The 15,537-nt window shown below is 37.0% G+C and overlaps 1 protein-coding gene across 2 annotated transcripts in view; it reads right to left on the bottom strand.

Moving 5' to 3' along the window:
- Positions 1-15,537, bottom strand: part of TRIM23 (tripartite motif containing 23) — a 46,293-nt gene that overhangs the window by 24,027 nt on the left and 6,729 nt on the right. For both annotated transcript variants that reach the window (XM_004374541.2, XM_023729597.1), the window contains exons 2-3: positions 14,539-14,701; positions 10,188-10,309 (exon numbers count right to left, since the gene is read on the bottom strand). In XM_004374541.2, the coding sequence (XP_004374598.1) occupies positions 10,188-10,309; positions 14,539-14,701 (285 nt within the window). The remainder of the gene's footprint in view (positions 1-10,187; positions 10,310-14,538; positions 14,702-15,537) is intronic.

Below are 15,537 nucleotides of genomic sequence, written 5' to 3'. Positions count from 1 at the left end.
ACTATGTCAATCCATCTTGTTGAGGGTCTTCCTCTTTCGCTGACCCTCTATTTTACCAAGCATGATGTCCTTCTCCAGGGACTGATCCCTCCTGATAACAGGTCCAAAGTACATGAAACGAAGGCTCACCATTCTCACTTCCAAGGAGCACTCTGGCTGTACTTCTTCCAAGACCAATTTATTCATTCTCTGGCAGTCTGTGATACATTCAATATTCTTCACCAACACCATAATTCAAAGGCATCAATTCTTCTTCAGTCTTCCTCATTCACTGTCCAGCTTTCACATGCATATTAACCGATGGAAAACACCATGGTGCACTTTCATCCTCAAAGTGACATCTTCGCTTTTTAACACTTTATTTAAAGAGGTCTTTTGCAGCAGATTTGCCCAATGCAATACATCATTTGATATCTTGACTGCTGCTTCCATGGGTGTTGTGGATCCAAGTAAAATAAAATCCTTGAGAATTTCAATCTTTTCTCCATTTATCATGATGTTGCTTATTGGTCCAGTTGTGAGGATCTCTGTTTTCTTTATGTTGAGGTGTAATACATGCTGAAGGCTATAGTCTTTGATCTTCATCAGTAAGTGCTTCAAGTCATCTTCTCTTTCATTAAGCAAGCCTGTGTCATCTGCATATTGAGGGTTGTTAATGAGTTTTCCTCCAATATTAATGCTGTGTTCTTCTTCATATAGTCCACCTTCTTGGATAATTTGCTTAGCATATAGATTGAATAAATATGGCGAAAGGATACAACCCTGACACACACTTTTCCTCATTTTGAACCACACAGTATCCCACTGTTCTGTTCGAACAACTGCCTCTTGGTCTATGTACAGGTTGCTCACGAGCACAATTAAGTGTTCTGAAATTCCCATTCTTCCCAATGTTATCCATAATTTGTCGAACGCCTTTGCACAGTCAATAAAACACAGGTAAACATCTTTCTAGTATTCTCTGATTTTAGCCAAGATCCATCTGACTTGAGCAATGATAGCCCTCCTTCCACATCGTCTTCTGAATCTGGCTTGAATTTCTGGCAGTTCTCTGTCAATGTGCAGCCGCTTTTGAATGATCTTCAGCAAAATTTTACTTGTGTGTGATATTAATGATATTGTTCGATACTTTCCATATTGCACTGAATCACCTTTCTTTGGAATGGGCACAAATATGGATCTCTTTCAAATCTGAGGACTACTTTTTCCACTTATGCAAAGAAAGCTATTCAAATTTTTATCAGAACTGTACTGGATCTATAGATTGCTGGGGTAGTACTGACAAATTAACAATGTTAAGTCTTCCAGTCCATGAACACTGAACGTCATTCCATTTATTTAGGTGTTCTTTAATCTCTTCCAACGATGTTTTACAATATTCATTGTATAAGTCTTTCACATTCCTGGTTAAATTTATTGCTGGCTATTTAATCTTGTAGATGCTATTATAAATGGAATTGTTTTCTTAATTTCCTTTTCAAATTGCTTGTTGCTGATGTACAGGAACTCAACTGATTTTTGCGTGTTGACCTTGTACCCTGAAACTTTGCTGAATTCCTCTATTAACTCTAGAAGCTTCCTTGTGATTCCTCTATTAACTCTAGAAGCTTCCTTGTGAGTTCTTTGGGATCATGTCATCTACAAAAAGGGATAGTTTTACATCTTCCTTTCAATTTGGACACCTTTTACTTCTTTTTCTTGGCTTATTGCTCTGGCTTGGACTTTCAGTACAGTATTGACTAGCAGTGGTGAGAGTGGGCATCCTTGACTTCTTCCCAAACTTAAGGGGAAAGCTCTCAACCTTTCTCCACTGAGTATGATACTGACACTGTGTTTTTCGTAAGTGTCCTCCTTTAGTTATCTAGTGCTGCTATAACAGAAATACCACAAGTGGATGGCTTTAACAAAGAGAAATTTATTCTCTCATGGTCTAGTAGGCTACAAGTCGAAATTCAGGGCATCAGCTCCAGGGGAAGGCTTTCTTTGTCTGTGGGCTCTGGAGGACTGCTGCTAAACCCACCTCGTAAACATCATAGAGGTAGGATTTACAACACATAGGAAAATCACATCAGATGACCAAATGGTGGAAAATCACACAACACTGGGAATCATGGCCTAGCCAAGTTGACAGATATTCTGGGGGGACACAATTCAATCTATGACATGCCCTTAATCATACTGAGGAATTTCCCTTCTACTTCTAGCTTGTTAAGTGTTTTTACCATCAAAGGATGCTGGATTTTATCAAATGCCTTTTCTGCATAGACTGAGATAATGACGTGGTTCCTTTCCTTTGCTCTAATAATGTGATATATTACATTGATTGATTTTCTAATATTGAACCACCCATGCATTCCTGGAATAAATCCAATTTGGTTATGGTGTATAATTCTTTTAATATGATGTTGGATTTGGATTGCTAATATTTTGTTGAGGAATTTTGCACTTATATTCACAAGAGATATTGGTCTGTAGTTTTGTTTTCTTCTGATGTATTTGTTTGGCTTTGATATCAGAATAATACTAGCCTCATAGAATGAGTTAGGAAATATTCCCTCCTCTTCTATTTTTTGGAAGAGTTTGCAAAGGATTGGTGTCAATTCTTTTTTACATATCTTGTAGAATTCCTCAGTGAAACCATCTGGTCTCAGTTTTTTTTTTTTTTTTTTTTTGGTGGGGGGGTGGGGAGTCTTTGATAACTGATTCAATCTCTTCTCTTTTTATGGATCTATTGAGATTTTTTATTTCTTCTCGAGTCAATTTAGACAGATTATGTGTTTCTACCCCCAACCTGTCAGTTTGTGGTACTGTGACGTCCATTTCACCTAAGTTTGGGTTAGCTTTATTGTCTCCACTTTCATTTATTTTAGTTATTTGCATCTTCCCTTTCTCTTTGTCAGCCTAGCTAAAGGTTTGTCGATTTTATTTATCTTTTCAAAGAACCAACTTCTGGTTTTGTTCATTCTCTATTGTTTTTTAATTCTCTATTTCACTTATTTCTGCTCTGATCTTTGTTATTTCTTTCTTCTCGTAGCTTTAGGCTGTTTCGTCTTCTTTTTTTAGGTCCTCAGTTGTAGACTTGGGCTATTGATTTGAGATTTTTCTTCTTTTTTAATGTAGATGTCATAGATTGAATTGTGTCCCCAAAAAGTGTCTGTCAACTTGGCTAGGTCATGATTCCCAGTATTGCATGATTTTCTACTATTCTGTCTTCTGATGTGATTTCCCTATGTGTTGTAAATCCTACAACTATGATGTAATGAGATGGATTAGTGGTAGTTATATTGATGAGATCAACAAGATGAAATAGTGTCTTAAGCCAATCTCTTTTGAGATACAAAAGAAAGAAGCGAGCACAGAGACAGGGGACCTCACAGCACCAAGAAACCAGTGCCAGAGCAGAGCACGTCCTTTGGACCTGAGGTTCCTGTGCTGAGATGCTTACAGACCAAGGTAAGACTGATGCATCACAAGGACCTGTGGTTCCTGTGTGGAGAAGCTCCTAGACCAGGGGAAGATTGATAACAAGGACCTTCCTCCAGAGCCAAAAGAGAAAGCCTTTCCCTGGAGCTGACATCCTGAATTTGGACTTGTAAACTACCAGACTGTGAGAGAATAAATTTCTGTTTGTTAAAGCCATCCACTTATGGTATTTCTGTTATAGCAGCACTAGATGACTAAGACAGTAGGCATTTACTGTTATAAATTTTCTTTTGAGCAATGCCTTGACTGCAACACACAGGTTTTAGTATGCTGTGCTTTTATTTTCATTTAACTAAATATTTTCTGATTTTTCTGTTCATTTCTTCCTTGACTCATTGGTTATTTAATAGCATTTGGTTTTCTTTTCCACATATTTATGTATTTTCCAGTTACCTTTCTGCTATTTATTTCTAGTTTCATTCCCTTGTTGAGAAAGATACTTTGTATGATTTCAACTGCTTTAATTTTATTGAGACTTGTTCTGTTATCTAGCATATGGTCTATCCCAGAGAATGACTGATGTGCACTGGAGAATGTGTATTGTTCTGTTGTTGGTTGGAGTGCTCTACATATGTCTATAAGGTGTAGTTAGTTTACAGTGTTGTTCAAGTCCTCTATTTCCTTAATAACATTCTTTGTAAATGGTCTGTCCAATATTGAAACTGGTATACTGAAGTCTGCAACTATTATTGTAGAACTGTCTATTACTCCCTTTAATTCTGTCAGTGTTTACTTCATGTATTTTGGGGTTCTGATGTTAAACCAAAAAACAAAAAAATCCACTGCCGTCAAGTCAATTCCAACTCATAGTGACCCTATAGGACAGAGAAGAACTGCCCCATAGAGTTTCCAAAGCTGTAGTCTTTACAGAAGCAGACGGCCACATCTGTCTCCTGTGGAGTGGCTGGTGAGTTCAAACTGCTGACCTTTCAGTGAGCAGCCAAGCACTTAACCACTGTGCCTCCAAAGCATCTTGTTCTGTTGTTAGGTGTATATGTATTTTCATAATTATTGTATCTTTTTGATGAACTGACGCTTTTATCATTATACAAGATTCTTCTTTGTCTCTTACAACAAATTTTGACTCAAACTCTATTTTGTCTGATATCAGTATGACCATATTAGCTCACTTCTGTTTACTATTTGCATGGCTTATTCATTACCATCCTTTCCTTTCAGCCTGTTCGTGTCTTTGCACCTAAGATGTGCCTCTTGCAGGCAGCATATGAATGAGCTATGTTTTTTTTTTAAATCCATTCTGCCACTCTCTGCGTTTTGCTTAGAGTGTTTAATCATTTACGTTTAAGGTAATTACTGATAAGGAAGGACTTACTTCTATCTCTTTGCTAATTGTTTTTTGTGTGTCTTAGGCTTTCTTTGTCCTTCATTTCCCTCCAATACTGTCATCATTTGTGTTTAGATGGTTTTTTTGGTATTGAACCCTTTTGATTTCCTTCTTTTTACTTTTTGTGTATATTTTTTAGATATTTTCTTTGTAGTTACCATGAAGGTTACATTTAACATCTTAGATTTTTAACAACCCAGTTTAACTTCATACAAAGTTAACTTAAGTAAGTCAAAAACTATTCCTGTATCGCTACCCCCCCCATCTCTGTTGTTATTACCCATTACTTCTTTATACCTCATGTGCCCATTAACATAAATTTATACTATCTCGTATGCATTCAACATTATAAAGCTTGTAGAACATAATAACTAAAGTTACTAACTGAAAATACAATAAAACTGGCCCATGACATTATCTTTATTGGAGATCTATTTTTCCCTATGTGCGAATTCAAGTAGCTGCCTAGTAGCCTTTCCTTTCTATCTGAAGAACTCCCTTTAACATTTCTTGCAAGGCAGGTATGGTTATAACAAATTCCCTCAGCTTTTGTTTATCTGGGAATAACTTAATTTCACCCTTGTTTTGAAGGACAGTTTTGCTAGATAAATAATTCTTGGTTGACAGTTCTTTTTTCTGATTCCACTGCTTCTGGCCTCCGAAGTTTCTGGGGCAAGATCAGCATTTAATCTTGAAGATGCCATATACGTGACATTTTGCTTCTCTCGTTTTTCAGGATTCTCTATCCTTGGTTTCCAAGAGTTTTGATTATAATGTGTCTTGGTGTGGGCCTTTTTGAGTTTATTCTACGTGGAGTTCGTTGAGCTTCCTCGATTTGCAGATTCAAGTCCTTCAACAAATCTGGAAAGTTTTCTGCCATTATTTCTATGAATATTCTTTCTGTCACTTTCTTTCTTCACCTTTTGGGTTTCCCATGATACGTACGTTGGTTCAGTTGATGGTTTCCCAGAATTTCACTTGGCTTTGCTCATTTCTCTTTATTCTTTTCTCCTGTTTACTGAAACTTAATAATTTAAATTGCCTTGTCCTCTAGTTCATTTATTCTTTCTTTTGCTAGCTCAATGTATTGTTTGATCCCTCTCATAAATTTATTCTCATTATTATGTTCTTCAGTTCCAACATTTGTTTGGTTCTTTTTGAAATTAAGTATTTCCTTACTAAAATTCTCATTTTGTTTCTTGATTTCCTTTAGTTCACTGTCCATGTTTTCCTTCAGTTTTTGAGACTATTGCTTTTTTAAAGTCCTCTATTTTGCCCATAGGTCTCTAGGTGGTACAAATGGTTAAGCACTCGACTACTAGCTGAAAGGTTGCTAGTTCAAACCCATCCATAAGCACCTTGGACGACAGGCCCAGTTATCTGTTTCTGAAAGGTCACAGCGTTGAAAACCCTATGCAGCAGTTCTACTTTGAACACATGGAGTCACCATGAATCATAAACAACTTCACAGCAACCAACAGCAACAACATTTTTCCCATTATCTGGGCTTCCATAGGGCTAATTTCTGTCTCTTCATATTGTTCTTTCAGCTGGGTTATCCTTTTCTGTTTCTTTTTATGCCTTGTAATTTTTTGCTGAAACTGGCATTTGAATATTTACTATGGTAACTCTGGAACACAAATTTTTTTCCTTCCCCAAGGATTGCAATTGTGTGTGTATTTTCCCCCTAATCAATGATGGCTGTAATAGTCCATCTTCTTAGCAACTTCTAACTACTGCTGAAACAAGCGCCCTCCAAAATGTGTGGATATCAAGGACTCTGATCCAGAGCCCAAGTCCGCCTAGTGTTTTCAAGAAGGAGAAAAATAAACAGCAGAATACAGACAGTATCTGATTCTCCCACTCCTCAGAGACTGCTGTTATTACTTTATGTAGGCTGTAGTCAACTGTTTAGTGCCTTTTCCAAGCTTTTTGGAAAGTGTGTTTCAAGTCTCGTATCTCTACATTCAGTCAGTGGCATGACTAATTCCACTAGAGGATGCTCTGGCCCTTTGGATCTGCTGACAGAAACATGATGCCAAGAAAGAACCAAAATCTCCACAATCACCTGGGCCTTTCAGGGTGTCCCCTGACCAAGTCATTTGCACAAACTGTGCAATCCCCAAAACAATGGGGATAAGGTCCACACTGCCTGCTCTGGCACCAGCCAGCTGCTCAGTACACAATTCACCTAGGAAACATCATTAACTTATCCCTTCATCAAACACTTTGCAGGTTGAGTTAAATGTCTGATCTGTTTCTAGAGTCCCAAAAGAGTTAGTTCCAAGAGCTCTTTCCTAAGCAATAGATGATTTGGGGGAGGGAAGGACCTTTAGAACTTCCTAATCCACCATTTTGCCTAATTATACTGTTTTTAAAGTTCTAACTTTTGCAAGAAACTCTCACACCAGCCCTTCTCCTACAGCCCTTGGAAGCCTATTGTTTGCAACCATTACACTAATTATTTCCAGCTGAATCAGAGAGGTTCAGCCTGTAGCTGACTTGCTGCTTCCCCCAATCCTGCGGTAGCACAAAGGCTAGCTATTCCATAATGACTGCACCTCCTCAGCTCTTCCAGCAGTCCCTAGACAGATATAAAAAATAACACACAACAGTTCACCAGCAAAAGTTAAGTCTATTCCCCACATTCCTGTACCAAAGGAGAGCATGGTTCCCAGTTCACAGAAGGGTGCAATAGGTCTGTCGCAGCCCCCACTGCTGCAGAGGCAGGAGAGAGGGTAGAGTGTATATAATAAAGCCACATGCTTTCCTACCATGTTGCCCTTAGATACAGTAATTCTTTGACTGGTTTCCAGAGTTCTGAGTCTGTTAGTTCCACCACATTGTTTACCTTATTTCTGTTTTTGTTGTGAGAGGATGTGAATGTTCAGATGCTTATGCTGTCATTTTGCCTTAAACCAAAACCAAACCAAACACATTGCCATCGAGTCAATTCCAACTCATAGCAATCCTACAAGAGAGAGTAGAACTGCCCCATATGATTTCCAATGTTGTAAATCTTTACAGAAGCAGACTGCCACATCTTCTTCCTGTAGAGTGGATGGTGGGTTCTAACAGCCAACCTTTTGGTTAGCAGCCAAGCACTTAATTCATGTGCCACCAGGGCTCCCCATTTTGCACTGTTATTTCTAGGTGTTGTCAAGTCAGTTCCGACTCATAGCAACTCTATGTACAACAGAACAAAACACTGCCTGGTCCTGCGCCATCCTTACAATTGTTGTTATGCTTGACCCACTGTTGCAGCCACTGTGTCAATCCATCTCGCTGAGGGTCTTCCTCCTTTTTTGCTAACTCTCTATTATACCAAGTATGATGTCCTTCTCCAGGGACTGGTCCCTCCTGATAACATGTCCAAAGCACATGAGATGAAGGCTTGCCATTCTTGCTTCCAAAGAGCACCCTGGCTGTACTTCTTCCAAGACAGACTTGTTTGTTCTTCTAGCAGTCCATGGTATTGTTCAATATTCTTTGCCAACATCATAATTCAAAGGCATCAACTCTTCTTCAGTCTTCCCTTATTCATTCTCCAGCTTTCACATGCATATGAGGCAACTGAAAACACCATGGCTTGGGTCAGGTGCACCTTAGTCCTCAAAATGACATCTTTGCTTCTTAACACTTTATTTAAAGGGATCTTTTGCAGCATATTTGCCTGATGCAATGTGTTGTTTGATTTCTTGACTCCTGCTTCCCTGGGTATTGATTGTGGATCCAAGTAAAATGAAATCTTTGACAACTTCAATATTTTTGAAAGATCTTCAGCAAAATTTTCCTTGACATTGATATTGTTCGATAATTTCTGAATTCTGTTGGATCATCTTTCTATGGAATGGGCACAAATATAGATCTCTTCCAGTTGGTTGGCCAGGTAGTTTTCTTCCAAATTTCTTGGCATAGACAAGTGAGCACCTCCAGCACTGCATCCATTTGTTGAAACATCTCAATTGGTATTCTGTCAATTCCTGAAGCCTTGTCTTTCGCCAATGCCTTCAATGCAGTTTGGACTTATTTCTTCAGGACCATCGGTTCTTGACCACATGCAACCTCCTGGAATGGCTGAACGTCGACCAATTCTTTTTGGTACAGTGACTTGGTGTATTACTTCCATCTTCTTTCGATGTTTCTTGTGTCATTCAACGTTTTCCCCATAGAAGCCTTCAATATTGCAACTCAAGGCTTGAATCTTTTCTTAAGGTGTTTCAGGCTGAGAAATGCTGGGCTTGTTCTTTCATTTTGATTTGCGAACCCCAGATCTTTGCATATTTCATTATAATACTTTAGTTTGTCTTCTTGAGGTGCCCTTTAAAATCTTCTGTTCAGCTCTTTTACTTCATCATTTCTTCCATCTGCTTTAGCTACTCTGCGTTACAATAGCAAGTTTCGGAGTCTTTTCTGATACCCATTTTGGTCTTTTCTTCCTTTCCTGTCTTTTTATGACCTGTTGCTTTCTTCATGGATGATGTCCTTGATGTCATTCCACAACTCGTCTGGTCTTCGGTCATCTGCCTTACGCCCACCCCTATTCTCACTGATTCACTTTTAAAATAAAGAAATCATCATCTAATAAAGGAAAAGTGGAAACAAATCTTTCTTTTCTTTGATATTAAACATATGGTTTTAAAGTTAATCACCAAAATCATTAACTATTTATTAAAATCATTCTTATAACCAGAACTATCTAAGAAAGCCATGTTCTCTATTACATGAGCTATGCAGACAATACGTTAAGTGTCAGAAATGTATTTTAACCCATGTGAATGGATTTCTTTCTAATATTTACTAGACATCTGCCTTTTCATATAAAGAAAATACATGTTACATGTAATTTAACCCTTTCTTGAAGATATTTAATAGCAGTAATTCCCTCAGCAGCTACTACTACCTTTAAAGTGTTTTTGTCTCTACTATAAACGGCCTCTTTCATAGTCTTCCAGAGAGAGTTATATTATTCAAGTTGGAGGTCCTGTTAATTCTTTCCTTGTGCTTTGCTGTTGACCAATTTTCTTTTACATCCTCTAATGTAGCTTCCACATTCTTTCTACTCTTCCATAATATTTTTATTCTTTCACTTTATCCTTTGATAGAACTGACACAAGGAGAACACATTACACACAAAATATAATTTGGCATAGCATTTTCAGAGAATTTAAGTTTTAGATTTACTTTTGCTCTCTTGGGAATATTGTTGCCTTCAGAAATGTAATGTAATGTTATGAAAAGGTACGTTTCTAGAAATATGCCTGCTGTATTAAGTGCAGTTATATACTGTGCTTATAATGGTAAATATTTTAAAAGAAAAAATCAAGTTTATAAATATTTCACCAAGTTCAATCAATACCTCTCCAGATATCCCAATGGCTTCTTCTGCAGCTCCATACTGACCAATATGTCCATTCTGCAGTCTTTCTAAAAGTTCCAACAAAGCAAAATTTTTCTTCAATCCCCAGACACCTGAATCTCCTAGAATATTAAAAAAAACTAAGTTTAACAAAACAGAGTATCAATTATTTTACCCCATGCTTCAACAGTACTAAGTGATACAGTTTAATCACTAATAATGTCTAAACTTTAAAAATTCAAATTTTCTCCATTTTTATTTTATGTCATAACAGTTGTCTTTTTAATATTCTCTTGGAAAAAAAGTACCCCTCACCATTCCAAGTAGAAAAATACTTAAACTTATAATATTTTTCTATCATTTAATTTTAAAAACCATACTTTGTCACTGACTTTTGCTATTTATACTAAAATATGGACTTCCAAATATTTTACAGCAGCTTACAGTAAAAAATACTTTTTATATTGCAACCCAGGACACCTTACATATACACAACTGAAACAAATATTTCACAAAGCATATTTTTGAAAACATATTTACCCTTACAGTGTGCAATGCTCTGATATTTTTTATTCTATTTCTTTTTTTAAAATGGTGTTCATTACCAATTAAATTGATTTCATGATCAAGTGAGTTATGACCCATATTTGAAAACAATGGTACTAAAGATACACTTCAACCTAAAAGACTCTATTTCTAAGTAAAGTGGAATTAGAACAGCTAAAGATAATATTTTCTCCACCCTTTCTCTAATCTGTAGTAGTAAATGATTCAACTCCTTATCACACAAATATACAGAGCCTCATACCAAAGCAAGACAACAATCCTTAATAGGTAGATAAAACTCTAGGCAATTCTGAATAAGGACCAATGCTTCTCTTCCCCAAAACTCACCACACAAGTCCAGATAAGTGTGTGTATGCGCAACTGCATGCACACATGTATGCACGCACATGCGCGCACACACACACACACGCACATATCTTTCCAGAACGTATAAATAAAAGCAAGATCCTTCAGTAGTTAGAAGGAATATCTGTCTGTTAGATAGTGAGCAGAAGCAACAAGTTCCATTTGACACATAGCTGCTACCTAATACATGTTTGTCAAATGAATACATAAAAGGATGAAAAGGCCATTGGCTGCAGGGATCCCCTTTGTCCTGGCTCCTCTTTTCTAAAAGAGGAAGCCATTTCTTCTTGTGGTTCTCCAAAAAAAACCTCAAATTAGGCCAAATGTCTATCCTCCTCTCTGGCTTCTTTGACCTCCTTTCCCAAGTATCCTCTTGAAGCCCACCAGTATTTCTCTTCAGCCTTGCCATTGAAAAAGGCTTTCTCCTTAAGTTTTAATTTTTTGCACATATTCTATAACTGAGTTCTAGCCACTCTATTTTTATAAAGGTTAAGAAGTATACTAAATGAGTCCTTTATTTAAAACTATGGTCTTGATAATTTCCCAAATATCTAATCATTATATAATTAACATACACATAAACTCCTAGCAGTATCTATCTACTGCCTAGTATATGACTTAATACTTCTATAACTGTCAGAACAACTCTATAATCTCAGTGGCTTGAAATACCAACAAAGATTTATTTTTTGATCATGCAACATCTCAGGGAGCTGGAAAAGAAGCAAGAGAGGCTCTGTTTCCTACTATACTCTCTCAGGGACAAAGACCGCTGAGCCTCCAGCCACCTGCACCATCTCCAGTCACAGAAGCAGGGAGAAGGATTTATGGCAAACAACCATAAACCTCAACTTAAATGACGAGGTGGTGACCACTTCACTTTTGCTCACATTTCACTGTTTAAAAGGAAATCACGGAATTATATCTAACTATAAGGCAAGAAAGTGTAATGTTATCATGTGGACAGAAGAGGGGAACCAGAATTATCGGTGAACAATACTAGCAACTACCACAAATAACTACTGACACTCTTCTTGGACTAGACGAGAATTCTGATTATGATCTCTCACATTAACAGTGGTTTTATTCTCTAGAAGAGGAATTACAAATGATTTTTTCCTTCTTTATACTTTTCTGTATTTTCAAATTTCCCACAATGCATATATATTACTCCCATAATACAATTTAAAGATAGATTAAAAAAGAATGATCTGACTATACTAAGGGTCACTAACATATATTCCACAGGCTAGAATCACAATAAAAATCTAACCTACAAGCTATATTACTTACAATCTATAACCAAGGCAGATTTGTTTGTTTGTTCTAATGTCAATAATTCAATAGCAGTCAAGTTTGATTTCAATATAGGATATGACTAACCATGCTCTGTCATAAATTCCTAGTTTTAACTAAAAGTTGAGTGTAGCAACAACCCACATTGTGATATTAATGTATAGAAGGTGCAATGCCCTTTCAAAAAAGCACTAAAAAAAAAAGTCTATCATTCATTGCAAAAGTTACCATTTCTATAAATGTAGTCTTATATAAGGAAAATTGCATCATATCTTACAGAATAAAAGTCCAAATAAAAGAATCTCAAAATAAAGACATCTTCTTCCACCCATTATTTCTTGGCTAATAATAAGTTAATATTATCCATAATAATACTATCACTGTCCCATATTAGTTAGGCAAACTGGGTGCGCTACTTATTTACATCAAATACCACCAAACCTTTAAGAAATGCTATTCTCTACAAGAAAACATTTTAAAACAAGGTTTCTTATCACTTTAAAGTTTTCCAGTCTAAATATCTGGATACTCATTTCCTTTTTTTGGTAGATAAATTATTCTGAATGTGTTCCACTTGACATACAGCATGAACATATTAAAGCAGTCTTAAAACAATAGTGCTACAAACCTGAAGAAAATGGCAATCTTAAAAACACCTATTTTGGAGAAAAATTCCTTATCAAAAAGAGGAAACTTACAGAACTTATATACTGTTTGTAAAATAATCGTTCAAATGTTAACACGTTGTTATTTCCAAATCTGATATTCCAAGGTAATAACTAATTTTGAAATATATGAAGTGATGTTTTAAAAGTATGCTGGAAAGTGAAAAAGATCCACAATACCTTTAACCTCATATTTTAACAGGAAATATGAGATAAGTATCAAAAGCGACAAACATTTCTGCCTTTCAAGTGAGTACACAAAAACATGCTGAGACTCAAATTATCTGTGTTTTCATTATTGGCTTATTCATTTATAAAGAAAACGTTGTTTTACTGGATTAATGGCTTTAGGAAAATGATTTACTCTGTGATAAATATTCGTATTTCTTTGAATAAGTAACATGTTTTTTCAGGTGTCTTAAAGTTCTTCACATACAAGTTGCAGTGTGATGGACTGCCTTTGTGGCCTTTCTCGCCATGGTCTTTTAACTCTCACCCAGGTGACTGGGCGGGGCTGTGCAGATAAGGAAACTGTGGCCCGCCAAGGAAACTGGTCAGTTTTCCCTTAAAATAGAGCCAATTCCAGAGCAGAGAATTCCCCACCACTAAGCCACTAAGAAAGAACAGCCAGGAGCAGAGAGTGTGTCCTTTGGACCCAGGATCTCTGCACTAAGAAGCTCCTGGGCCCAGGAGAAGGTGAGAGAGATGTGTGGTGGCAAAGAAGTGATGGCAGGAGAGACCGGCAGGAGACCATGAAGTGGGCTTCCTGGCCCATGGAGCGAGAAAGCTGAGTGCCTTTGGACCAAAGCTTACTGGTGGAGTGAGGTGCCTCTGGGCCCTTATTGGCAGAGGCTAAAAGAGCTTTTAACATTTGCCTGAACAGGGCAGAGGCCTAGGGCCAGAGAGAGATGTGCCCATAAGCACAGCTAAAAAGAGGCTGTCTGATGGAAGAACTGTATCCTGAGTGTTCCTGAGCCTGAACTGTAACTTGTTACTTCCCTAATAAACCCCATAATCTGAGTATTGTCTGTGATTTCTGTGTGGCCACTGCAATGAATTATCAAACCCAGCAGAGAAGTAAAGAGTGCTGTGGAAGGAAAGGTTGGTGTCAGAACTGGAAAAGATAGCAGAGAGAGGAGGCAGGTCTGACCTCCGCCTCATGGGAATCAGCCTTGGGCTGTTGATCTTGATTCTCTTTCCTGCCCTCTGCCCCCTCGTGAAGTGACAGGAGGTCAGACACTGCCCCCATGCCATTTTTACGCAAGTATTGAAAATAAATATCTTAGAAGATGAAGTAAAATTAGTAAGTAAGATTGGGCTAGTTTATAAGACTATTGACCTTAATAGAAACCCAGGCTTTCTGAAATCTCTTTGTAATTTTATTACTTTAAATACCAAGTGGAAAAAACTGTTAACTAAGACATTTGCATTACATGAACATTTTTAAATCTTAAATACACACATGTATATTTTCCTACCTAGGTCTGTCACTTGTCGATCAAAGGGGCAACGGATGGCTCTTCCATGAAGAGGTAGACGGGTGAGGCAGTCATGGCAGACTGTGTGGCCACAAAGCAGAAGACGAGGAACTTTGTCTCCTTGCAAAGAAAAGACATCTTCACAAACTCCACACTCCAGTACCTAACATTTGGAAAGGGAACATGTGCATTTTAAATTACTTTAAAAACATACATATTTTAGGTTAACAAAAACTGATTTAATATATTGAATCAACTTTGTTAGACAAATTACTTTATTCTGCCATGGAAAAAAAAATTTAGGTTGTAAAACCTTAAATTACTTTTTAGTCATTCCATCTGACAGACCGTTCCAAAATTATATCATAGTAAAATCTCTTTAAAATACTAAGTGTTTGGGACCAAGATAATAAATGCAAATAAACACCGTCTTTACTGTTTGAAAATGGCGATTTGACCCCCGTAACTGCTGGGTCTGTAACACCAACATATAAGTCTAAGAAAGATGAGTTCTTAGGTAATTTCTCTGCCTGAACTCCAGTAAACCATTATTAATTTGGACTCAAATAAGTTGAAATTTGTGCTAGGATGACAATTTGCCTTTATAAATGATAAATAACTTAAGAAAAGACCATAAATAATTTTCAAGTATCTTCTAGTATCTGTTTACATCATATAAAGGCAAGAAAATAACCAGTTTAGGTTTAAAGTTCAATTCCTCGCTCTTTGTCAATAAATACAGCCCTGGGTTAAAAAATACTTTGCCCACCTCACACCGTATACAAAAACTACTTCAAAATGGATCAAAGAGCTGAATATAAAGCCTAAAACTATAAACTTCATACAAGAAAAAATAGGACCAACACTACAGGCCTTAATACATGGCATTAACAGGATACAAACCATAACCTACAAGGCACAAAACCCAACAGATAAGCTAGATAACTGGGATCTTCTAAAAATCAAACACCTATGCTCTTCAAAAGACTTCACCAAAAG

The sequence above is a fragment of the Trichechus manatus genome, unplaced genomic scaffold, assembly GCF_000243295.1.
Source record: "Trichechus manatus latirostris isolate Lorelei unplaced genomic scaffold, TriManLat1.0 scaffold00029, whole genome shotgun sequence".
Taxonomy (NCBI): domain Eukaryota; kingdom Metazoa; phylum Chordata; class Mammalia; order Sirenia; family Trichechidae; genus Trichechus; species Trichechus manatus.
This window is presented reverse-complemented; position numbering and strand designations above follow the sequence as displayed.